This window comes from Vespa crabro, chromosome 7 (assembly GCF_910589235.1).
Source record: "Vespa crabro chromosome 7, iyVesCrab1.2, whole genome shotgun sequence".
Lineage (NCBI taxonomy): Eukaryota > Metazoa > Arthropoda > Insecta > Hymenoptera > Vespidae > Vespa > Vespa crabro.
In genome coordinates, this window is record NC_060961.1 from 602,501 (window position 1) to 627,821 (window position 25,321).

General features: G+C 39.0%; 1 protein-coding gene across 7 annotated transcripts in view; it reads left to right on the plus strand.

Annotated features, from left to right (window-relative positions):
- The window catches only part of LOC124425550 (transcription factor SUM-1), a 26,443-nt gene extending 1,336 nt beyond the window's left edge, over positions 1-25,107 (plus strand). For 6 of the 7 annotated variants that reach the window (XM_046966021.1, XM_046966024.1, XM_046966023.1 and 3 more), the window contains exons 4-7: positions 1,168-1,444; positions 2,304-2,474; positions 9,055-9,133; positions 23,510-25,107. In XM_046966021.1, the coding sequence (XP_046821977.1) occupies positions 1,168-1,444; positions 2,304-2,474; positions 9,055-9,133; positions 23,510-23,640 (658 nt within the window). In that variant the 3' untranslated portion in view covers positions 23,641-25,107. The remainder of the gene's footprint in view (positions 1-1,167; positions 1,445-2,303; positions 2,475-9,054; positions 9,134-23,509) is intronic. The other variant, XM_046966022.1, reaches the window with a different exon arrangement.
- The last annotated feature ends 214 nt before the right edge of the window (positions 25,108-25,321 follow it).

Genomic DNA, 25,321 nt, shown 5'->3' on the forward strand with positions numbered 1-25,321 from the left:
CGACGAACGATACGCTCTTCTCGATTCTGTGTCAAGTGCATAATGGAAAAGTTAGCGTGATTCCACGTAATTACACGTTGGTAACGTGCGAGTTTTTACCTCCGCGGAAAAAAGGTATAACTTTTGACTTTGCCGTATTTACACGATAAAGTAGCCGGTAGTAGTGTTTACGCGTTTGTTTCATTGAAAGAAACAAAAGGAAAAGAAAGAAAATGAATCCCACGTGCCGCGAAAACACTGATTCGATGAGAATGGCGTGTGATTAATGTAATTAATTTTAATATCGTTATTTGTTGCTTGTTTATTTTTTCTTTCTTTCTTTCTTTTAACAAGTCAACGTATGTAATTACGTAATCAAGCTTGAAAAAACAACGAGGTAAATACGAGGTGAACAAATGTCGAACGAACGATTTAACAAAAATGTTCAGGGGGATATCCTTCGATCTTTTCGAAGAGAGTTTTAAGCTTCGCGCGATCTTATTTCGAAGAAGAAGTTTGGTCGCCGCTGAGAGTCCCGGCAGGGTGATCTATCACTTTCTTTCGGTTAGAACGTACGAGTGACACATTTATCGGTGTACCGTTGAAATCGAAGTCCGAAAGTCTGTATTTTAAACGAAAATGCGACGACGGCTTTAAAGCGCATTAAACCATTTTCACCTCGTACCTCGAGCTTGCTTCTCTTTGTTTTTCCTTTTTCCTTCTCTCCTCTGTCTTTTCCTCCATCTTTACTTTGTCTCGTATTAAAACGAATCTCTTTCTCTCACTGTCTCTCTCTAACCCCCTGTCCTCCTCCATCCCCCTTTTGCGTATCGAAGTGTACATAGAGTAAAGTAGATGGTTTATGGCGTATAGAAGTTAAGAACGACCACCTGGAACGATTCCAATCGCGGAAACTGTTTTCTGACAGACTTACGCACGTGGATCCATTATTAACTACCGGCTAGCGATAACTAAAGGATGATTAAGGCAAGAATTCGGCAACGTTTATTTGCGATATCTTAACTAGGATTTTCATCGCGAGTCTGCACGTGTTATTGTCTTCTCCTTCGATTTTTTCCTTTTTCTTCATCTCTTGATATATAAAAAAAAATATAGCCTGATACGTATTAATGATATATGATATTAGACGAGAGACGTATTGATAATTGGTAAAATTTTGTTTAAAAGTAGGACACAGTCTCGATACATCCTAGACTCGGACGATGCATCGTCGGTTGTTTCTGCAGACGCCTCCGCGGATCTCGAATCGCCATCGGCGGACGGAGAGGAAACGAATGAGAGTGAAACGGTCGAGCACGTGCCACATCCACACGTTCTGGACGCGGGATCGCCTCACGGGCCACGGAGATGCCTACTTTGGGCTTGTAAGGCTTGTAAAAAGAAAACCGTAACCGTCGACCGTAGGAAAGCTGCCACCTTGCGCGAAAGAAGACGCTTAAGAAAGGTCTCTACGTTCGAATTCATATTCAATTCATAACGTTATCCTCATTTCGATTTGTCCGAATCAATATAACTTAGTTACGTACTAATAATTACCATCTATATCAACTGATCTTACATCGAACTTGAACGAATTTGTTAATTAATCAAGGACCGTCGTCGGAAGATCTCATCCGAGATCGAATTTCATTGCGCCGGTTATCCAATTAACTGCACTCAACTTGCAAGGCCAAATGCAATTTTGACCGAGTACCTCAAACTAATTGACTTGAAGTAATCCATGCGAGATCCAATAAACCTTAAGAAGCATTAAAACGAATTCGTCCAGAGATCCAAAATAAAAGTGAGAGAGAAAGAGGGGGAAAAGAGCGATTATGCGAGTTTGATGAATATCGATTAATTTATGAAATTTATCTCGCGTTTAAATTGGATAAATATGAAAGGATCATTAGCTATTTAATCGAAATGTACGAAAACCATTGAAAAGATATTTCAATGAAAGATGAATATTAGTTTTCCCTCGTTTAAAATTTTGTCCACCACTTTATCCTATGATTTTTCCGACATATATACATATATATATATATATATATATATATATATATATATATATATATATATATATGTAGTTTTGAAAGTAAACGTTTACGCAGCATCCAAGGTGTTTGATAGAAAGAAAACATTTGTCGACGTTTATTGCCCATTAAAATAAAATGGCTCTCAAATGATAATTCGAAAAAGCCTATTTAATCTTATCGCATGATAATTCAGTGACCATTGAGGACGATCATTGCGATTAGACACTTGTTAAATTTGATTAATTTATATTTTCATTTATCGCACGTATAACAATCGTATTGCAGGTGAACGAAGCTTTCGAAGTGTTGAAACGAAGAACGAGCAACAATCCGAATCAACGTTTACCAAAAGTGGAGATCCTTCGAAATGCAATAGAATACATTGAAAGCTTAGAAGCGTTGCTGCAGGGCAACCGATCTTCCGGTTCGCAGGATCATGCGTCTATGGAAAATATGGTATGTAAACAAAATATCTGAATCTTTCGTTAAACTCGTTAGTTGTGTTTTTGTTACTTTCGAAAATTTGTCGAGTCTATTGGTTAAATAAAATTTTCCAAAACAGAGCGTAAATCACTGTGTGGGATACTTTTTCGAATGTGAATCCGTGAACGTTATTGAGTTTGTCCTTTTTACCGGAGTATGTTTGCGAGCGAATTCACCGCAAAAGTGGCCGGTCTTCATCGTTTTTGGCAAGAAGTATTGGAAACCAATAAGAAAGGAAAAAGAAGGGGGGAAAGAGAGAGAAAGATAAGGCGAGGGTTCGTAGCCACATCGATGTCATTACTTTCGTTGCAGTTAAAACCGAGAAGATTCGTTTATTTTCCTTTTATCGACTATCCTAATAGGATCGTTCAAATATTGTTCAATAAAATTCTTCGATTTATTTATTTATTTATTTATCCAAATAATAGATTATCTGAAATTATTTGATTACATGAACAATATAAACGGGTAACTAAATTTAAAATAATACGATCAATTTTTCATTTTTCGTTCGTTCGCGTATTTCCTTTTTCTCTCTTTCTTTAATTTTTTCTTTTTTCTTTTTTTTTTCGAACGAAAAAAAGAAGGAAGATCGGCGATCGAGAAGGAAAATTTTTTTTCTTCTTCTTCTTTATCTTCTCACCCGTCGACCTCTTTGGGGGAAACCTAGAGTGGTAATCGGCGTCGTGCCCTCTGATCTCTCGCCTTCTTTCTCTCATTCATTCCTACACTCCGCGGGCCACTAAACACCCCGTACACATTTTATCCGTCTTCCCATATTCCTCTATTTGTACTCGACGCATTCTATATGTGGCGTCGCCTCAGACTATTCTCGGAGTGAAAGAGACTCCTCGTTACTCTCTCTCTCTCTCTCTCTCTCTCTCTCTCTCTCTCTCTCTCTCTCTCTCTTTCGCTCGCTCACTCTCTCAATCTTTCTTTCTCTCTTCTTATATGTTCAACATCTTAAGAGAGCCGCAAGAGGAGAGCTTGTCACTCGAGAAATCTCTTGACGTATACGTCAATATATATATGTATTTTAATCGATTTTTAATGATTATTCGATCATTATACACATCGTGACGAGGAATGTTATGATTCTCGTTGAATTACGAAGGACGCAAAAAAGAAAAGAAAAGAAAAAAATGAGAAGGAAGAAGATTAATCAGAAAAGATGCTTCGTTTGCTGTGTCAGAAAGAAAAGAAGAATAAAAGAGAGAGAGAGAGAGAGAGAATCTCGAAAGAGCGTAGCCGACCTCCAACATTGAGGCCGTAGTGCTATCTACAAGAGCAAACATCGTGCTTATTTAAAGCCGGCATTTTACTCTGCATGGCGGTTAACTCATCCTACTTTACGATAAAAGCTGCCCGATTCCTTGTCGTCTATCTTTTCAGAAACGCGGGAGCGTTCTTGACACTCGACCGAAAGATGGATCAAGAGAGAGTGAGAGAAAGAGAGAGAGAGAGAGAGAGAGAGAAGACGAGAGACAGACAATAAAAGAAGAAATCGGAATGATACGCTTTGCGTCTGAAAGTGCAGCAACCGCGTATATCGCCTCATGAATCGCGGAAAGAATCCACGACGTAGCAAAGATGAAAGTTTACGAGATCGAACGAACCACTTTGCGTTCTACGTTTCCTTTCGATTTATTTCCCTTTGCGATTTCCATTAGACGACGAATAACTGTGCTATTATTTTGACGACGTATAAAATCCGTATTGCATCAAATTAAGACCGACTAAGATTTTTTCTTTTTTTTTTCTATTTCCTCATTTAACCAATTTCATTTTATTCGATATGAAAATGATGTAATGTATCCAAAAAGACAGAGAGAGAGAGAGAGAGAGAGAGAGAGAGAGAGAGAGACGATATTTAGAACGCATGAATCAAAGTACGAATCATATTTAATATGGCAGACCGACGATCCCCGTATATCGATCCGAACGAAATATACCCTTTTACAGAGGAAAAAGAGGTTTCAAAAGAAAAGAAAAAGAAAAAAAAAAGAAAAGAAAAAAGAGAAAAAAAAGAAGGGTCTTCTCTTGATAACGATCCAAGAGGGTTGAAGCGGATTAATCGATCGTCGTCGTCTGCGTAGGTAATATTCGCGTTTCCCTTACGATAAGTTTCGTCGTCTTTGTCGTCGTGAAAAAAGGAGAAAGGAGGAGAAAGGAGGAGAGAAGAAAGCTAAGAGAATTTTTCCTTTGCCTCCCTTCGTTTGGTCTCTCGCGACGAGCATTGTGATTTGTGACTGCTCGCTTCTCGAATCGGTCCGACGCTTTATATTTAGCGAGGGTGAGCCGACATCCAGGGAGAGGAGGTGCGGGCAAAAGACGCGAGAGGGAAATATATTTCATTGTGTAATCCTCTCGAAGAAGAATCCCAAAGTGGCATGTCCTCTCTTTCTCTCTTCCTTTCTCTTTCTCTCTCTCTCTCTCTCTCTCTCTCTCTCTCTTTCTCTCTCTCTCTCTTTCTCTCTTTGGAGAGCACGAGCCCGCCCAACGTGAAATCGCCGAGTGTTTCCTGCGAAATTCCTGTGGTCGCTCAGGAATCTTCTTTCCGCTTTCAGTAAGGCACGTCGCTTTTACAAAGCCTCAAAGCTCAATTTGTCTCTCACTTTCGTCCTTACCACGATTTCGCCCGTAGACATATACACACTTTTCGACGCTCACCTAAAATTACCGATGTGATTTTCGCTTACTCTCCCTCTCTCCCCGCCTCTCTATTTCTCTGTCTCTCTCTCTCTCTCTCTCTCTCTCTCTCTCTCTCTCTCTGTCTGTCTGCCTGTCTGCCTTTTCGCCCAAGGCACGCTTAACTGATCTTTCACAAACTATTTCACCAACCTGACAAGACTCGAACGATCGATTATCCCTTGAAAATTTATTTCCAACTAGCTTCTCGTACAACTATTGCCATTGTTGTATTTCTCTCTACCACATTGCATGGTAATAGAATGACGTCGAGGTGTGTAGAAAAATGTATAAAACTTTTGAGGTATAGTGTGAGATTTTTTTTAAGCAGCCACACGAGTTAATATCATTACCGTGACTCGTTCTATGTGGTCGTGTTCGTAACAGCCCACTAAATAGATTGTCAGAGAAAGAGAGAAAGAGAGAGGGAGAGAGAGAGGGAGGAAGGGAGAGGGAGACAACCCTTTTTACATCCATAAGAAAAAAAAGATAATATACACTTAATGCTGTCGTAGGTCAAAAACCATTAGACTGCCTGACCGTTGAGCGAGCTGCACGTGTCCCACACGTGTGTGTTGCTTTTTCATTGCATAGAAGAAAACGATGCGTTAAAGGAGAAAAAACGAATCTTTTCGAAGTAATTTATATTACCTAACGTTTGATTATATAGCTTAGATGGGATTACTAGAAAAGCGGCATCATCGATATTATCGAAAGTAAAGTTTTCTTTCTTTTTTAATATTATAATCTGATTTATGGAATTGTCAGTTATCGATATCCAATAGCTTGGTGAAAATTGAAGGAGATTGTCAAGAAAATCATGAAAACGAATGGGGAAACGTAAAAAGGATACTGGGCGTGATTCGACATAGTCCAACATGTTGTCCTATCGACAAGTTGCACCTCATCCCATTCACATTTTATCTTTATCTCTGTTATATCGCGCATCGACCGATTTTGCTTTTGGTAGAGGCACTGGGACGCGCACGATCGGCTTTCTGGTAATGGCTACGACCACAGTTAATCGCTTACAATCGAGTCGATAGGCATTGTATCGTTGATCTCCTTCTCTCTATAGATCGCAATATAGTTATAGAATTTTATATCTATATTAAATAAGAATGTCCAATTTTCTCGACGGACGAGCCATACTCGTTTTGTTTTATGAAATTGTTATACTTTACGAAATATTCTCTCTTTCTCTCTCTCTCTCTCTCTTTGTATATCTTTCTCTCATGAATATCTACGTCGATCGATTAGCCTTAAAAGCGAGTCTAAGCTACGGTTGATTCATCGGCCGGCCTTCCTTCGATACGCGAATCTCGTTTCCCGAGGTTAAGCTCGAAAGACGTCCTTTCGACGAAATTAGAATAGAAAAAAATCTTTTTTAATCGCGCTCGATTCGACGACACGAAATCATACCGATGACTTGTGCTTGGCTCGAGCAACGTCGAACGTTCGTAGGACATTAACGAGCACGACATTTCGACGATTTTAAATAAATCAACGATTCTCCTCCGGTTACGTCCTTGATCGTTTCGTATTTATCTAGCAACGTATATACATATATGTATATACATGTGTATAAATATGCACGCACATAGAATATATATATATATATATATATATATATATATATATATATATATTGTTTGTAGCGAACACCAGCTGCCAATAACCAAAGAAATATTGTCCCATGACAGACTCGCATAAATTATCTCTCGTCTCGAAGCTTTTCAAAGTTTCCGTCTGCATCCTTAGGATACGACGAGTGGCTCGATTTTACGTTTACCATCGCCATCGAAAACTTACCACCATTCTCATCGCCATTGGTAACGAGTCATTGAGACGTGCCGACGTATAATTCGATGTTTACGATGTTTTCGAGAAGTAAGTCACGCGGAATAGTATTATATTACTCGTTTGCGTAAATATTCATTAAATATCGTCAAAAATGTTTCTCCCTCTTTTATCTTCCTTCTTCGTTCGAGCTATCCGTCGGTTGTTACCAAAATATCTTTCCGTTTATGCGACTACGATTCTCTAATAGCAAGTCTGGTTAAATTTGATCTATTACTACTACTATCATTACTACATTTTTATTTCGTCGATTCGATCATCGGGAGTATCGATCCATGCGATTTTCAACGCTTCGAATACTTCGTCGTAAAATATTTGTCGTAAGCGAATTCGTATTTGTTCGAACCGATTAACTCGGCTCCATATCGATCCGTATAGATAGAAAGTTAATACATTGTGGATATATCTCAAGGCGACTCGATTACGACGGGTACGCATCTATGCAACTCGATTAAACTCGATGTGCACGCAATGACCCAATTTCTAGAGAGAAGTTTCGAGAGTTCGAACTTCGTCAAACATCGCTTCGACTACTCTCTTCGAGCGTGATATCAATTTGAGAGTGATAACCCGCTTCCGTTGTAGATGGATGAAAAAGAACAATGTGACGAAAGTATAGGCATTCGGTTCTTTCCTTTTCGTTAAATAAACAATCTAAGCTGAAAGAGTACGCTAATTTTCTTTTATAGTCTTAGACAAAGTAAGATATTGATATTAGTTATCCGAGTGTTTTGAAATTTAAAGCGTTATCGCTTACTTCATAAAGATCACAGCGTAAAAAGCATGATTCGCTGTAACGAAAGCGATGATTCCATTTAACGACGGTCGCGATACGGTCGTTCAATGGTAACGTCTCGTAAATTATACGGAGGTATTTTTAACGCGCGACGTCGGGGGTGTACCTTTCGAGAGAAACAGAATTATGAAAGCGACGAAGGAAAACGTATATATTGATCCGCCGTCTTTAATACCACGACGTCGCGGTCAAGAGACACTTTAAAGAGCGAGTGAGAAAGACGAAAATATATTTAACGTCGCTCGTCGATCGTAATGGTTGACGAGGATCCATTTTACGACGATGTCGGCTCGCTCAATAGATCTTTTTTTTCTCTTTTTTTTTTTTTTTCTTTTTACAAAATTCAACAACATTCTTTTCCCGGCATTTTCGAGGCAACGATAGGCCCTGGAGAATCATCGACCGGATAGCGGAGGCAGTCACCGTCAAAAGTGCCAAGTCAAAACAATTTTACCTTAGGATCGTAAAATGCTTAGAGATGGAAAATTTTCGAAGGGGGATGGCAAAATTGAAGAAGAAGAGCAAAAAAATCGAACATCGTCCCTAAATTTGTAGTAATTCTTTTCCTTGTTTCTTTCTTTCTTTTTTTTTTTTTTTGTTTTTTTTTTTTTTTCTTTTTTGAAACCGGAAAGAGGACCAAAAGCACGAATATTTCATTGTTTATTCGACCACTTTAAAAGTAGTTTATTTTAAAATTAGCGTTCACGTAGCCGTCAACGCCTACTGCATCCAAAGATATAAAATATATTTTTGAAAATCATCTATCATATTTTACGAACTGTATGAAATCATTTATAATTCAGTTAAACGTGTACCGCGTGTATAATGAAAATTTTCAATTAGTTAAAAGTTAAACATTTTCCGTACGCCGGAGCAACCAAGCAATTTTAGTTACCAATTTATACTCGATTCTCTAAAAGATTATATTCGAGTAGCGTACTACAGTGGAAGTACTTTTTGTCCACGTGGTTGGTAGCACTTGGCGAACAACGTAATTGCATGCTGAAATATAGCTACTCGATTTAATTTAAATCCATGTTCGCTGCCACCACAGGCGAGCTCCGGTATAATCTTTCCCCTACGAGTTACATCGATGGGAAGTATTTTCGATCCCGGCGTTAAATCCTCTTTCCTTAATAAGAACAACAAAATCGTCGGACGGACACAAGGTTCGCGCATTAAACGACGATTTTGCTTTTGATTTTTTAGAACGGGGAGTCTCCGCAATACGTGACGGACAGACTTCGACAATTCTCGGATCCCTTGGCAAGGTTTCAACCAATTAACGGTAAGTAGTATTCTACACTTAAGTGCGACAGGACAAGGAATTTCTAATAAGACTAATGCTTCTTCTATTCTCTAATGAAACGCGATCATGTGGAAATATTGATACCGAGTATATCGGCCATCAAGTTTTAAACACGAGTTCGAGTGTCCCAATTCTATCATTCGATTATTTTCTATTGATTATAAAATTTAATTGAATTAATAATACCTATGGGATACCTAATGATATCGATTTGATCGGGTTATCGGTATGCAACGTAAACCTAAGCACTTTGATGAAAATTGATGTTCCCCGTAGAACGATAAGTCGAACACACATCGTGATGCTCATCGTACTTTTATCACGCCCGCGCTCCATTCGACCTCGTCCATTGTCGTTCATATTCTCTCGTAAAGCCGTTCGGCCACTTTCCTCGAACGTGGTTAATGAGTTTCGTGTTGCCGAAGCTTCTTGTCACGGAAATTCCGCAAGCTTTAATGATCTCGTACCAACGAATACTTCAAGAAGAATCAACGTGATGTATCCTCTCAAAAATCCTTCTATGATAACGAAAGTAATTATTATGTCGTTCAACGTATAACGTATTTTTTGACATTTTCAGATGATGAAACAAAAAAAAAAAAAAAGAAAAAGAAAAACAGAAATAAAGAAAACATATTTTTGCAATCTGCAATATCAATGACACTTAACAAATTCACTTACAAACATTTTTTCTCCTTTTTTTTTTTTTCTTTTTTACGATACGATATTCTGAACCGAATAAAAGAAACTCATAATGATCATGCTCGGTCTTACTGTGGAAAAAGATTATGGACATCTGCTTCGCATAAGGCAGAATATGTGAGACCTCTGCTACAGAAATATATACAACATACTATACGCATACGCATATACATACGTGCATACGTATTGTCGGTATAAGCTTGGAAGAGATAGAACGCGTTGCATATCGTGGATAATGGGACTAACATATGAGGAGAAACGATGTGGTTTGCTCGTCTTTTTGCATTCTAAGAATTTTTGATAAGCGAAATAACTAACATACACGCACGTGCACACACACACATATAATATATATATATATATATATATATGTATATATGTAAAGGAATATTTGAAGATGGCTTTGCGCAAGAATTGAAATTGTCGCCTATCTAAATAAAATGTCTATCGTTAAGTATAAGTACATTAAAAGTTTGCGTTTGGCTAAAACACAAAATAAATCGACACGGATGAGCTAAAATGGTAGGTGAGTCGTCGTACAGGTATTTTTAAGCAGATTAATGCTGAACACGAGGCAGAGCATTAAGCAGATCAGTATTAATGAGTTTTGTCACCCTTGAGTGACATCAAGATTCTATTCGGTTACACTCCGTTTCTATAGATAGCCACCCATGAGCTTCTGCGATGTAACATTTCTCCGTACGCGTTAGCTCTTACGAATGTAGGAAGGAGGATGTAAACGCGGAGATCCAATAAAAATCTTTCGAAATTGTTAAGTCAAGAAAATTTTCGCTCTGGAATATTTTCGCTGCAACAGACGTCCTTCCGAATCCAAGTGTACACCTTTTTCCAACCAACGGGAAAAAAAAAACCACTTTGGGTTTGAGAGAAATCTTGTCGATAAGGGAGTGTATACGTAACGCGGGAAAAGGAATTGGAGGAAATTCAGTGAATTTCTACCGTTTGGAAACGATCTCCGATAACGCTTAAGAAAAATCGAGCCTCGTTTGGAGAAACCCTTTTTACACTGTCGCGTGTTTCTCGCTTTGTATCGATTCCTTCATTCGATACCTTCTTTCTCTTCTAAAGTATCTCAGACATCCTCGAAGGAACATTTTCTACCATCTTCCCTTCGTCTCTTGATGTCGTCCCTTTTCGACTCTTCTCTCTGCGGAGGCAAAATGAGTGAACGAGAGAGAGCGAGAGAGAGAGAGAGAGAGAGAGAGAGAGAGTCTAAAGGCGGAGGAAGTTTAAAGACGTCGCTGTCGTCGACGTCGCCGCCGGCAGAGTTCGGGCGTTTCGGAATAAATTATTCAGGCGGCAAAAGCCACGCCGAGGGGGCGCGGCCCGATTTTCCGCTTGACTACCCGGCCAATTTCGACCGCTCGGTACGTCCCTGTCGCGTGGGAGAGGGATCGCTTTTAATCGTTCCCTTCTTTTATCCTATCCTTACTCTATCTCTCCTATTCTCTCTGGATACCTCCTCCTCCTCCTCCTCCTCCTTCTCCTCCTCCTTCTCCTGCTTCTCCTCGTCTCACCTCTCTTTCTCTCGATAGATACGAGAAGAGAGTTTTGCGATCCGTATCGTTTCCCAACGAGTCGATTTCCTTTCTATATCTCGGGTTCCCTATCCTCGTGTCGAGTGACGACGATTGTCCCGGGCACGATTATCGGAAGCTTAGCGACTCTCGCATACCGAACTATGAGCACGACTCTCATCGACGTATACCAGCTATACGGTATATCTTCTATGACATATGTACGTACGTGTATACTACGTTGTTGTATCGTAGAGTTCATTGGCGTACAAATTTCTCGAATAACATATCCCAAACATCCCATTTTTCATATTTTATATTAACGCATTGCGGACATTATTGTTCTCCGTAAATAAAACTCACAAATAAAATCTATAAAAGTATAGAAATATTTTTAAGACGTTCAAACACCGACGACTACCATAGTCATCAAGTAAAATTATACCGAGATCTAAATTCAAGTTGATCACTCGTAATACTCGCAAGGAACTTTGTTCTCTCGTAACACTTTCAAGCTTTCGCGAAGCTTCCTATTCGATTAGAATCTACGTCCATCCTCTCGCAAGTATTCTCTCGCAAGTACGCCACTGCGACGAACGTGCTTCCACGGTTTCTCATGCTACGTCGCGCACTACTACCACCACGTGCTGCCACTGTCCATCGTCATGAATACGCCGTGGCGTATAACATCGTCAGCTAGAATTACGATTGTTCCGAAAACAAAGGACCCGCCCGCAGATTATTAGTTTCAGCTCTAACTTCAACGCCACGCTTGGATGATTGTCCCTCCCTGCCGCAGCACCCACCCCTCCCATTCTCCTTTTAATCGCTATCCTACGCGAGTTATATTATGCGAGTCCATGATATAATCGATCGAGCTTAACGTCGCGACGGCTTTTTCTACTCGCAAATATAATCCACACTTTATTCCCTTTAGACGGGCCAACTATACCTAAAGTGAATGCATAAACAAAAAATAAGAATGAAGAAAGTCGGAAGAGAAAGAGAGGGAGGGGGTGTAATCGAGTTGCGACTTATTTCCGCACCGGCGAACTACACTGTTAAGTAGGACCAGAGAAGAAGGGTGCTGGAACATGCAAGAGAATACCAACCGACGAACATATGTTCCCTATTAAATGATATGCATTTATGTGCCAACCCTCCCGCGAATGAGCAGGAACTGCGAAACGAGTGTAAGAACGTAAAAGAAAGAGAAAGAGAGAGAGAGAGAGAGAGAGAGAGAGAGAGAGAGAAAGAGAGAGACCAACGTGGTTACTCGCGCACGGTACTCTTCTTGGACATTTATCCGCGCTTCTATTTCCGTGTGACATTTGCAAAGTCTTCGTTTTTCCGCGGTGCCGAAAATGTGGCGGAATTAATTGGCCTACATTCTGAAAATAGACGAACGTATGCGTATTCGTGAACGTGCGTATACGCTCTCTTACGCGTTACCCTTTCACTATCTATCTTTCTATTTTTTTAAAAAGAAGAAAAAAAAAAGAAAATAAAAAAATGAAGTAAGATAACCCGTACGTTCTTTGTGATGCATCATTTCGACGAATGATCACGCGAGAAGAGCCGTGGGAAAGCCCGTAAATACTATATCCAGACACTGGATATCTTTTCTCTCTTTTTCTTGTACTTTTCATCGAAGGGTTGCTCCGATTCGATATGAAGAAGAGAGCCCCACGGCTAAGGGAAACGTGATCACGTCTCTGACTTCTCCTTACCCTCTTAGAGTCGAACGTGCCTCGTCGTTCCCGGTTTTCAGCACCCTTTTTCGATAGAAATGTTCGTAACGTTCATGGAATATCTATGATTCGATGTGCAAATGGTTTACCAACGGGCATTTATCAAATGCATGACATTACAAGTAATGCGACTATTACCAAAGTTTTAAATTAATATTTGATATGAAACGAAGGAAAGAAAAGAAACAAAAGGAATAATTCATCGGGATGAAAGATCACGTTTATTTGAAATTTCAATTGATACCGGATTTTAGAAATGAATGAAAATATCGAAGGAATCTTTAGTAATATCCTGAACGTATTCCTTGCACTTGGAAATCTCATACCGTCCACGTTACGGACGTTCAATTAATATTAGCATAGTTGCATATGTATATGCGGCTAGATCCATCCCCACAGAGATGCAGATACACATTGGTGTTCGTGACGTCGGTGACGGTGAGAGCGTTTGACTATCGATTGAATATATCTCTTCGATATTGCGTGAATACGAATTAGATATCCATTAAATGACCGTATTCGATATTACGTTGTCGCGTTTGAACGCTCCCATAGGATGAAGAGAGGAAGAGAGAGAGAGAGAGAGAGAGTGCGTGTGCGTGTGCGTGCATGCGTGACAAAGATCGCAGTCGATGTAAATATTCAGTTAGTATCCTAATATATTTCTAATGGAAAATTTAATGAAAACGTTAAATACATAGTAGGTCAACATATACACTATACTATACCATCCAACGCAATAACTTTTCATTCGATAACTTCGATGTGAAATGTTTAATATCAATATTAAAAAACATATATTGAGATTTCAACGTCAATGCATTACATTGCACAGTCGAGATTCCCGACGAATCAATTTCAAAGAATTCCGTCGGCTAGAAATATTGAAAAAAAAGGAAGAAAAAAAGAAAAAAAAAATAAAATGCATGGCATGGCATAAATGGATGGCATCAATCTTATTACTTTTTTCGTATATCTACGCGCACAGATTACACGGTATATATGTATTACGATTTCACGTGTCTCAGTGTACGCTAACGAGAACTTAATTACCAGCGTATCGACGGTTCTAGCGTTCGTCCGGGCTCGAGGAAAAATTCAAAGAAGGCCTTTCGAGCTCTTACACATCCATCGGATATCTTCGTACGTATATCGAAGTTTCTCATGACTGTTTGGGAGGCGTGCATGAGTGACGCGTTGCCAAGAGCGCGACGTAACGTATGTACGAGCAAGTATTATGGATCTGTTCCAAAACAAGCTTCATTTGCGTCGTTGCTGCGTATACATCGTCGTTCATGCGTGTGCGTGCGCGTACTCGTCCACAGATAGGGAGAGAAAGAAAGAGAGAGAGAGAAAGAGAGAAAGGGAAGAGTTCGTGTCACTTTGAGGGTAGTCCTCTAGAATCTAGAGTGTAGTAGGCCATCGTAGGAATCGAGTGTGAGAGATAGAGTCAGAAAAAGAGAGGGAGAACCATAGAGAAAGCGAGAGAGAGAGAGAGAGAGAGAGAGAAATAAGGGGAAGCAATAGCGTGCTCCACTCTCTTTCCCCACCGCACCGATAATATAACTCGTGGATCCGAGCCAAATCCAACTCCGCGCGAATATTTCTGCAATGTTTGCATTGCCACTTGATACGTGAGCTTACGTGCACGCGTTATACTCTCGATCCTCGAGAAGGTAACTACAAAGCGAGGAGCAATAATAATAGCACGTGCGTCTGTATCTTTTAGAAAAAGATATTTAATATTTAATATTAGATAAGAAGCCAATGTTATTCTCTCGTGGATGGTAGATACGTATGATCAAAAGATACAATGTTAGATATGTGGAACAATAATTTGAAAAAAAAAAAAAAAGAAAAGAACAGAAAATATGAGAAGATGAAAGAGTCGTGGATATGGGGTTGTCATTGCTTTTCATTCTACTTTCTCCTTCTCTTCTTCTTTTTCTTCTTTATGGGAATCACGTTCCGAAAGCTCTTCTTTTCTTCTTTTACGAAAAGCCATCTAAGAATTTACTTTCTAGCTTTTTCGATCGTTTTAAGAAGCTCTCGAGGAAAAAGAGTCTTATGGTGAAGAAAGAGACGAGGAGAGAGACAGTGAGAGACAGAGACAAAGACAGAGAGAGAGAGAGAGAGAGAGAGAGAGAGAGAGATGAAAAGAAATACGAGCCACTTCGATACCCTTCGGGCTTTCACGAGTTTGGAATAATTTTATTGGTCAGATTGAAGGGTTTTTTTGTCCGATTGACAATAGTACCAAATAGTACTCTCGTTGATGAATGATCAAATGCTTCAATTCGGTCAAATATTAACGTGGATACTTTGCTTGTAGGATCTTATCGCGATTATGGTTCATGCTCGATTTCGCGGATAAACCGATCTAGCTTTTATCATGGTTCGATCGATGCAAAAACGTAATTCCAGAGAGAGAGAAAGAGTGTATATATATATATGTACATGTATGTTTGTACGTATGTATATCTTAACTCTTGGTGAAATAGCGTTATTCCAGTGAGGGTTGTGAAAAATAGGACGGAATCTCGTAAAAGTAAACGACGAAGGATAACGAAGCGAGAAGGATCAAAATTTATGCTTCGATGACAACAACGAGAGGATGGAAAAGGTAGGAGAAGAAGGAGGAAAGAAGTTAGCCCAACGAAACGTAAAATTGCTGGGTTACCCCAGCGAATGTTATTTCTTGGTACGAGTCTTCTGTCCATAACATTCGTTCACGTTCACAAAGTTGCTTAGTTTCTTTACAATTTTCAACATTTTCAAGTTTCCATTTGTTTTCGATAAACTTGTTTTATTTCCTGTTACAGTACGGAAAATGTTTCGGAAGGTTAGAAATTTTTGAACAAGTCGGAATGAGAAAGTATATTTTTTTTTTGGTCTCGACTCATAGTCGGACGAAAGAAAATAGAAAAATTGTACGATCCGAAAGATCTGAGACTGATTTCGTAGTCACAGATTGCTATCTCTTTTTTCTTCCCCCAAACGACAGGGTGGTCTTTTGGCAAAGGTTACACCTATCTCGAATAAATTGTCAACGTTTAATTGCTTACTAGGATATACATACATAGCACATCAGAGAGAAATAAAACTGTTACAAAGAGGACACAAGAAGACTCGAATGTCGACAAGAAGACGAGAGAGAATCCGTAAAGTAAATCCCAGTGATAAATCGGAGGATGAGATCTTCGGTTCCTCTCTCGCGGCGAAGCGACTCACGCATTAGCATAATGCGTCTCGCCGTCTTCTCGTTTACAAAACGAGCTCGATAACAATCGAGTCGGCGTTTATTAAAAGCGAACGTACAAGCATACCCGCGTATACGAAAGAGACAGGGGGAAATGGAAAATGGCGTAGTCGAGAGACACGGATGCGAACGGACGGAGTGCTCGACGATAGCGACTATTAAAATAACTCGGAATTAATTAGCGTTAATGAATACCTGGCTATTGGCAAGCGTGAAACATAATTCAACGGAGCCAAAGACAAGTGTCGTGGAGTTGCAACGTCGATGCCATTTGCTTCGAGTGTCCTTCTATCGGTTCGCTGGACAATAAGAAAGAAAGAAAAAAGAGAATATATATATATATATATATATAGAGAGAGAGAGAGAGAGAGAGAAAGAATTCATCCGTTAGCTCCTTTTATAATACAACTATACAATGAACTTGGCATTATATTTAATTTTATACAAAAAGAAAAATCGGAGCTTATCGCAAAGATGATGCATTCTATTGTAGAAGAAATTCTTTTGCGTTCGAATACGGGGACGTTCTTCTTTTCACTTTACAAATACTCCTCGAGTTTGTACTATGTAGTTGCAGCTAAAGCAAGAGGAAGAAGAGTTGGAAACGGTCGTAGAAGCGTGAGTTTCTTTGAGGCGTTTCGCAGTTGCTACCATCGCTCCGGATGGTCTACTGGATCCATGTCTCCGTGTCTACGAGGGAAGTAGAGAGAGAGAGAGAGAGAGAAAGGAAGCAAAAGAAACGAAAAGAGAGTCTGGAGGGTGGAGACTCGCTAGTAAAAGGGCATCGAAAGCGATTCTCTCGTTATACGCGACACGCTATAATTCACGATTGCGCTTTACCATGCGTGTACGTACGCTTAGGTGGCTGTTGGGTTAAGGCCTACTCGAAGAAACTCGGAAGCAATCTGAGCAAAGGATAGGCTCTCTCTAGCCGTGCAAACGATATCTCGACGAAACGCGTCGTCGGTAACGGCTGCCAAGGAATTTACCGAAGCGTGGATCGCTACCGCGTGGTGCCTGATTATTTTAATTAATGCTTTGCCGTTACGTCCCATTTGGTGAGGGTTATTCGAAAACATTCTAACTTTCAACCAAAATCTTTTATGATACTCGACGAACATCAAAACTATCGAAATTGTTAAATTCCTGCTTTACGAGGAGAATACAACTAGCGAAGGTGAATCCATTACGTGGATCGACGCTATAAAAGAAAAAAAAAAAAAAAAAAAAAAAAAAAAAAAAAAAAAAAACCAGAAAAAAGAAAAGAAGAAAAAAGAAGATAAAGACCAGGCAATGACATTTTTCTCGATTTAATTGGGACGTTGAGAAATACGTTCGAACGAGCCGTGAAAAGTCGTCCACGAGTGCCGTTCCTTTTTTCTGTCATCCCCCCGTCCCCACCATCAGCCCACCAAGCTTCATCGAAGGAGGAGTTCAGAGGAAAGAGAAGAGCAATAAGAGAGATCAGGGAGGGATAGATGGGAGGAACGGGGATGGGAAAATTTGAGCCACCCTAAAGTGCCATATATTGCCACGGTACATTAGTATGACACATCGTCGTTGGAGTCCTCCGCGTCGGCGAGTCCTCAGCAACGGCGACGGAACGCGAATTTAAGCACGCCACGGAAACCGTCGCCAACATGCATACTTTCATAGCGGACAAGAATCCGTTAATATCTCTGGAAAACGTTATTTCGTCGTTCGTACGAGTCGACAATGTTTTAGCTTTTCGTTCGTGTTTAAGAGTATTTACTGTTGGCGAATGGAGGTAGAAAATCGAAGGTTTGGATGAAAAAAAGAAAAGGAAAAAGAAAAGAAAACAAGGAAAAAAGAAAAAAAGAAAAAGAAAAAAGAGAAATGAGTTCGTTCGGACGAAAGTGGAGAAGTTTTTCCTGGCGTCGATCGTCCGCGTTCCTTTTAACCCAAGCGTTGAAAAGTGCTCGCACGACGATGGACCTCAAGGAAAGCTTTCTGAAAAGAAACCATCGTGAGAAATGGAACGTTCGGTCAATGAATACGTTCCCTGTTATTTCTATATATCCTATGTACGTAGTTTTAATTTCGTACCCGTCGTTGACCGATATTCTCTTATTAGAAATGTATTTATTTAGATCTTTGTTAAGACCGAGGAATTAAAAAATAATTCCGTGATTGGTCGATCGATCTTACGTACAGGTAATCAAGTATATAAGTAAATGAGCCCTTCGAAAGCCCTTTGTTATTGCGTCGGACCGTGACTCGTTTGGTCGGGAAAATTAATTAACATGGATTTAGAGCTCGAAAAAAAGGCGATTCGAAGGCCGCGAATATCATGTAAGGTTCAGACCGACGAGCTAAAGGGTTCCCCCCCTTCGGTTATTTAAGATCTTAATCGGGTTATTGGGATAAATCATAAAAGAAATTTTTTCATGTAAAACATTATAATTCTACGATGTTAGAACGAAATCGACGCTTTCGAAAGTTGGCCGTTCATACGTGGAACCATTGAAGAGTACAGGGTCGAGTCGAATATGCATTTCTCTCTAATGAGATGGAATCAAAGCTTCGTTGTCTCTTGCACGAGAAGAAGTAACGGCCGTGTCTTCGGTCTACGGGAGACTTTGAGCAAATCTACCGAACCGTCTTTGAAGATGGAAATGCAATTAAGAGACGTCTTAATTTACTTTTGCGCTCTGCGTATATCCGTTCGGCAGTTTCAACGAGAAATAAATCGAAACTCCTATCCTTCGCCGAGGCAACGTTAACTTCGTTTCGTTCGATTTGTCACTCCCTTATCGAACAAAGGAACCTCTGTTCGAATACGTGCAACCCTCTCGTCTCGTAGCTCACAAGAATTATTTTTAAATTTCGCAAAATCGTATATCTAAAGCGATCGATGTAAAAGCGTATATGTATATCGTCCAAAATGAAAATCTTTAAAAACTCGTTATCTCGATTGAACTTGCCATTTAAACGACACTTTTTATTCAACTCGTTGGATATTATCGATAAAGATAATGGTACGACAAGAAAACGCAATCGATAAATAAAATTCGAGCACGGTCCATCAGTATCCTTATTTATAGGGATCCTTCCGTTTTCAAATATATCTTTTTATACATTTCTACATCGTCGTCGGTAACTCGAACGGTTATTTTTGTCGCGCTTACCTAATATTACGAGATGTGTTACGAGTTAATCCGTCGATTTATCGAGCCGATTAAAGTGCCTCGGCAACTTGACTCGAGGTAAATGGCACGAATACGTACACACGTATCTATAGTCTACCTATGTACGCGTATATACGTTTACGCTATGTCAAAATAATCGAAGACTCGAAGAACGAAGTAGCGTCTTAAGTGAACTTCAGATGGGAACCATTTTCCCTTTACGATAAGCCAGACCCAGATTTTCCTAGGAGTTAGGAGTACCCTCGATCGAATGGCAAAGGAAAAAAAAGTAAAAGTAAACAAAAACATAAATTCGTCGTGCAATAATGGCGTATAGCGGATCTACAATCCTTTCAATTTTTTCCACGCCCCCTTATCGCTCATGTTACCTACATACTTGTATTATCCTTTAGGGAAACGATTGATCGAGCGACGTTTAATGAGAACGTCGAGTAAAATTTACACGTTGCTTTTTCGTCGAATCATTTGTCTCACTTAGAGAATTAAAGCTTCGGAGGTGGTTCCCTTCATTGAGACACTATGAGAGTACTAATAGAAAGTGACACGTAACAAATGGTATCGATTAATGTTTTGACATAGAATTTACTAAAGAAACATGAATGGAGATACGATTCTATCATTGATAGATCGTAATATCCTTTGTTTTATTTTCGTTTGTTTCATTCCTATTTGAAAATGAATAAAATCATTAGCATCAAATCTATCGAAATTATATCGATATATGCTAATTCATGCAAAATTCGTAATTATCGATCGGCGGTCGTTTATGACCTTAAGCGACATAGGAATTACAAGTGAAGATATCGAACGTCAAACTAAATATTCGTCTAATTCTTCAAATATAATATCGGTTCATTCATCCCACTCCATTCCGATTGAATTATTGCATCATATGGAATGGCAGCTCGCGGTAGACCGTTAATACATAATTTTCAAACGGCTCTGTCAAAAACTATTCGACATCGTCGTTACCGAATTATAATAACAGTAGTTGGCAAGGAACCATCGTGCGTGGTCTTGGTGATATGTCATCGAAAGAAATATGACAAGTGAAATTATGTATCGCCGTGAGATTTATAAATAAAAGCCTTGGCTATCCTCATCTCCTTCTCGTATCAAAGTTCTTTGCCAAAAGGGAGGATCGTTCTACGTCAAATTAATTATCTCTAGGATATTTATTTGAAATCAAACATTTTCCTCAATTTTTTCTTTCCTTTTTTGTTTTTTTTTTCTTTCTTTAATAACTCTCCCCGATGTATTTTGCCTTCATTGTTAGCTGTTATTCAAATGGTAAAGTTGAAAAAAAGAATGATTTTATATTCTCATCTCTGGCCAAGTACAAATATATATATTTATTCGTTAATGTTAACACCTGGCGAATCTATGTAATATCGTCGTCACGTATGAACGTGGAAAAGATGAAGGATATAGTGGATGGAAGTAGTGGGTCAGTCACTTTTACCTTATCCTTCCATGACAGAATGATCGATCAATGTTCAACGTTACGAACGTGCCACGACTAATCGTAAGTGCACGAGTCGATCTTCTCTCTCTCTCTCTCCTTCTTTCTCTCTTTCTCTCTGGAAACACTTTTACGCGTGTCGGCTGGTCGACGGCGCGTGTTAACGACCAACACCTTTAGACACCACCTCCGGGTGGCACCTAACTCTTCAAAATTTCCCTGGCAAAGCCAATAGAGGATGATGGACGTACCGTCTAGTTCGTTGAAAAGCTTTTCGTGTCACCTTCGAAAGCGAGTATCGTTCGTAGATACAAAATATAAAGTATCGTTGAATTATACTAAAAGGATGATTTTTTTCCTTCCTTTTTTTTCTTTTTTTTTTCTTTTTTCTTCCTTTTTTTCACGTAAAAAAGGAAATGAAAGAAAAAACGAGAACGAAGAGTATGGCACGCATTGACATTGAATAAGTTTCATCATATTTCGAAAGTTAAACGAATCCTTTAAAAGAAGGATAAGTGCATCAAGATCTTTAAATGAATGGAGTACGTCCTTTGAATTCGATTTGAAGATATTCACGATCGTATAATAGATGAAATTACGGAAAAATAGACGTCGTTAACGTCGAAGCTCGTAATCAATGGATCGTCGTCGGTCGTTTAAAGGAAAAAAAAATTTTTCTCCCTACTTTTTATCAACGTACATATATATGTACATTCATTTTCTTTCTCGTGTACGAAACTATGTACATTTATTTACTTTCTCGAGTAAGGAAGAAGAAGAAGAAGAAGAAAAAAAAGGAAACAATTAATATCCCGAAACATTATCTTGCTCTTTTTTTTTCTCCAGCCTACGTTTGTCCATGAAAAACGGGAAAATAAAAACAGGAAAAAGTAATGTCAAGAAGACTCCCTCCCTCCCACCCTGTCTCCTCATCTTCACGACTTTCTCCTCATTCCGACTTGTTCGACTTTTTCCATCCTTCTTTGTTCTTCAGTCCGGAGAGAAACGAATTTGCATAGGCAACGTTCTGGTACTTTAAGGGCTTTGAAGCCGTTATTCTTGGCACCGTAATACTGCCTGAACAAGCACGATTTGTTTTCGACGGTACTTTCTGTTTTAAACCCGGACCCCATCATTGTACGGCCAATGTTTCCCTTCCACCCTCTCTCTCTCTCTCTCTCTCTCTCTCTCTCTCTCTTTTGCTCACTATCTTTCTTTTCCCTCTCATTTCTTTCGTAGAAACGATACACTTTTATTTTTATCGTTCGTTCTAGCTTTTTATTGCGCGCCCGTAGCACGACGAAATGTATACACGTACATACGTATGGGATATACACGTATGGGATATATGCTATATAGATGTTCTCGGCCTCGTTTCACGCAGTTGTGTGTTTTATGTCGTAGGTACGTAGGAACGAACGAAAATGGTATTTCCCGTTGAGAGTTATTCCTCTCTTTTATCTTTTCTTTCTTTTTGTATTTTTTCTTGCTCTTTTTTTTTGTTTCCCTCTTTTTTTTGTTTTGTTTAGTTGTTATTGCAACAATTCTCTATTCCTGTCGTTCATTCGTCGAATAAATATTGATAAAGAGAAACGGCGCGTCGTGAATGTTTAGCTGAATAAATTTTGGCAAATTTCCCAGTGTGTCTTAACGTCGTGCCTAGGGACTTTAATCGACCGATTAATTTTAATATACCGGCTATATAGAGAAGCGAAGAAGCGTAAACAATGCGTTTCATAATACCATCGTCGTTGAAACACGAGGAGTTACGTACATTACTTCATTATCTCTGATAGAAGCGCCAACAGCAGCTATATGCGCTATCAAGCCATGCGTTGTTCATTAGTGGTCAATAGGAAATTCGCTCGAATTTGCAATTGAACGTGTGTATTCGGCCAATTTGATTGAATTCTCGTAGGTATACGTGATGTTCCAGGTCACGTAGAATCCTATCACTGGTTCTTGTTTACTATATGTACACGCGAGTGCCCATGTATAGATATTTCTGTCCGTATGTGTGGTCGCGACGGAAGCGACAATTTTCCAATACAACGAGTTGACGTTTCTGCCTTCTCTGCTTTCTTTTTCCTTTCTCTCTTTCTCCATCCGTTTCTCCCTCCCCCCCCCCCTCTCTCTTTCTCTCTCTTTTATCTCTCTTTTTCTCATCCTACCTTTTCATTGATTACCCCTTCAAACAGTCGTACGCTCACAATTTCTGATGCTTTTCTCGATATGAAAACTTTCTTTCTCGTTAGAGCGTGAAAATGCAGTGTTTGAACTTTTCAAGAGGGAAATTTCTTGACTTAATGAAACGTTACGTCGATCCTTTTGTACATAATTAACATAATGATTATGTTCTCTCGATATCTCAATGTGTTCTCACCTTAATTTCAGATGGTTTAGTTTAATAAAAAGAAAGAGAGAAAGAGTTTTAATAACTGATATCGTTGTGCATTATTTTCTTTTGTTACAGGATTCGAGCAAGTCGAAACGTCCTCCGGTCAAGGTAACGGCAGCAGTTTGGATTGTCTGAGTATGATTGTTCAAAGTATCAATGGACCGGCACAAGCTCCGATGGAGAGTCATTACTCGTCGCATCATTAAGATTAAGACAGTATTAAGGGATGGCTATTTGGAGCTCGAGAAGCTCCATCGAAACAACGTTAAAAAGTATTCGTAGAGATATAACGATAAGAAAAGTCAAAGATCGAATTTTACTATTCGATTCTGATACCAAAGAACACGGATAAAAATGTATCAATCAGAATTATCCGATTAAAATTAAGTGTACAATTGTATGCTGTTGCCGACTCAAAAACAGTGGAGAAAAAGTTGGTAGGTATAAACGATTCACAACTTTCACGGAAGTAGCTAATTCGCGAGATTAGCGTTTTTTTCTGTTTTTTTTCTTTTTTTTCTTTTTCTTTCTTTTTTTTCTTTTTAACGAACTTCCGTGAGATGCGAGTAGTACGAGGTAGCTCGTTGAATTAACTCCATTCTACGATAAAAATGTGTACACAATTAGATTTGTATTTTCCGAGATTATGAGCTTCGTCTTTCTTCTTTTTTATTTTCTTTTTTTTCTAATTTTTTTTCTCCTTCATTTTTTTTCTTATTTTTTCTTTTTTTTTTTGAGAATACCTATACATTTTCTACGTAGTTTAGCGTAAGACGAGAAAAAGAACAAAAGATATAAAAAGATACAACGAGATCGTCGCGTGTTCGAGAGAACGTTGGAATCTTTTATTTTCTAGTCCCAGAGAAGGTATTTGTCTAAGTGCTACGAGTACGAAAAATATAATTAGAAAATTTTTCCGACACAATGAGAAAGAGTGAGTGAGTGAGTGAGTGAGTGAGTGAGCGAGCGAGCGAGCGAGCGAGCGAGCGAGAGAGAGAGAGAGAGAGAGAGAGAGAGAGAGAGAGAGAGAGAGAGAACGAGTTAATATTTAATTAGATTTTTTCACAAAGCATCTCGATTACAAATAACAAATTTAGCCGCACTTCATTATTATTATTATATTTTGTAATTAATAAACGTTCGTACTTTTGTTGGTACCAAAGTCATTATTTTTATAAACGTTCCAAACGTGAATAATGACCGACCTCGTCTACAAACGATGCGATGGAATGACCAGCGAGAATGGAAAAACAATTATCGCGAAATTTTATCGTAAAAGCGTAATGGACGAGCGTCACCGGTTGAAAGCATATATCTTGATTTTCGATCGCCCCAATGTTACGCCATTTTGAATTAGTATCGTTTATAGGGATTATTATTAGACGCGTTTATTTTGAACGTGATGGCACAGTTCGATTTTTCTTCTTTCAAAATTTTAAGGATTTACGCTTCCATTTACACAATTTATATTTTATCGATTTTAAATTGATTTTTATTCGCCGTAAAAAACGACGAATTCTCTCTCTCTCTCTCTCTCTCTCTCTCAAACTGAAAGAATTTTATGTACGAGAATATAATGGTATGTATGATTTATATATGTACACTTTTATTTTTCTCTTTCAAGATATTGTAAATACGTTGATTCAATAAATATATCGTTGTAAAAAGGAAAAGTCTCGAGTTCCCAATATTCCACGTTTTTCTCATAATCATCCCTTTTTTCGACGTAGTTTTACTATTAATTCCCTTCAACGAGTGCTTGTCGGACGTCAAGGAAAGATCATTTATCAAAAGGATGGTAATTAATCAGTGGACTAAACTGCAATGAGACCATCGAACTCGACGAATTTGAACACTTTGATTTGGTTCACTTTTCAATGTTATTAA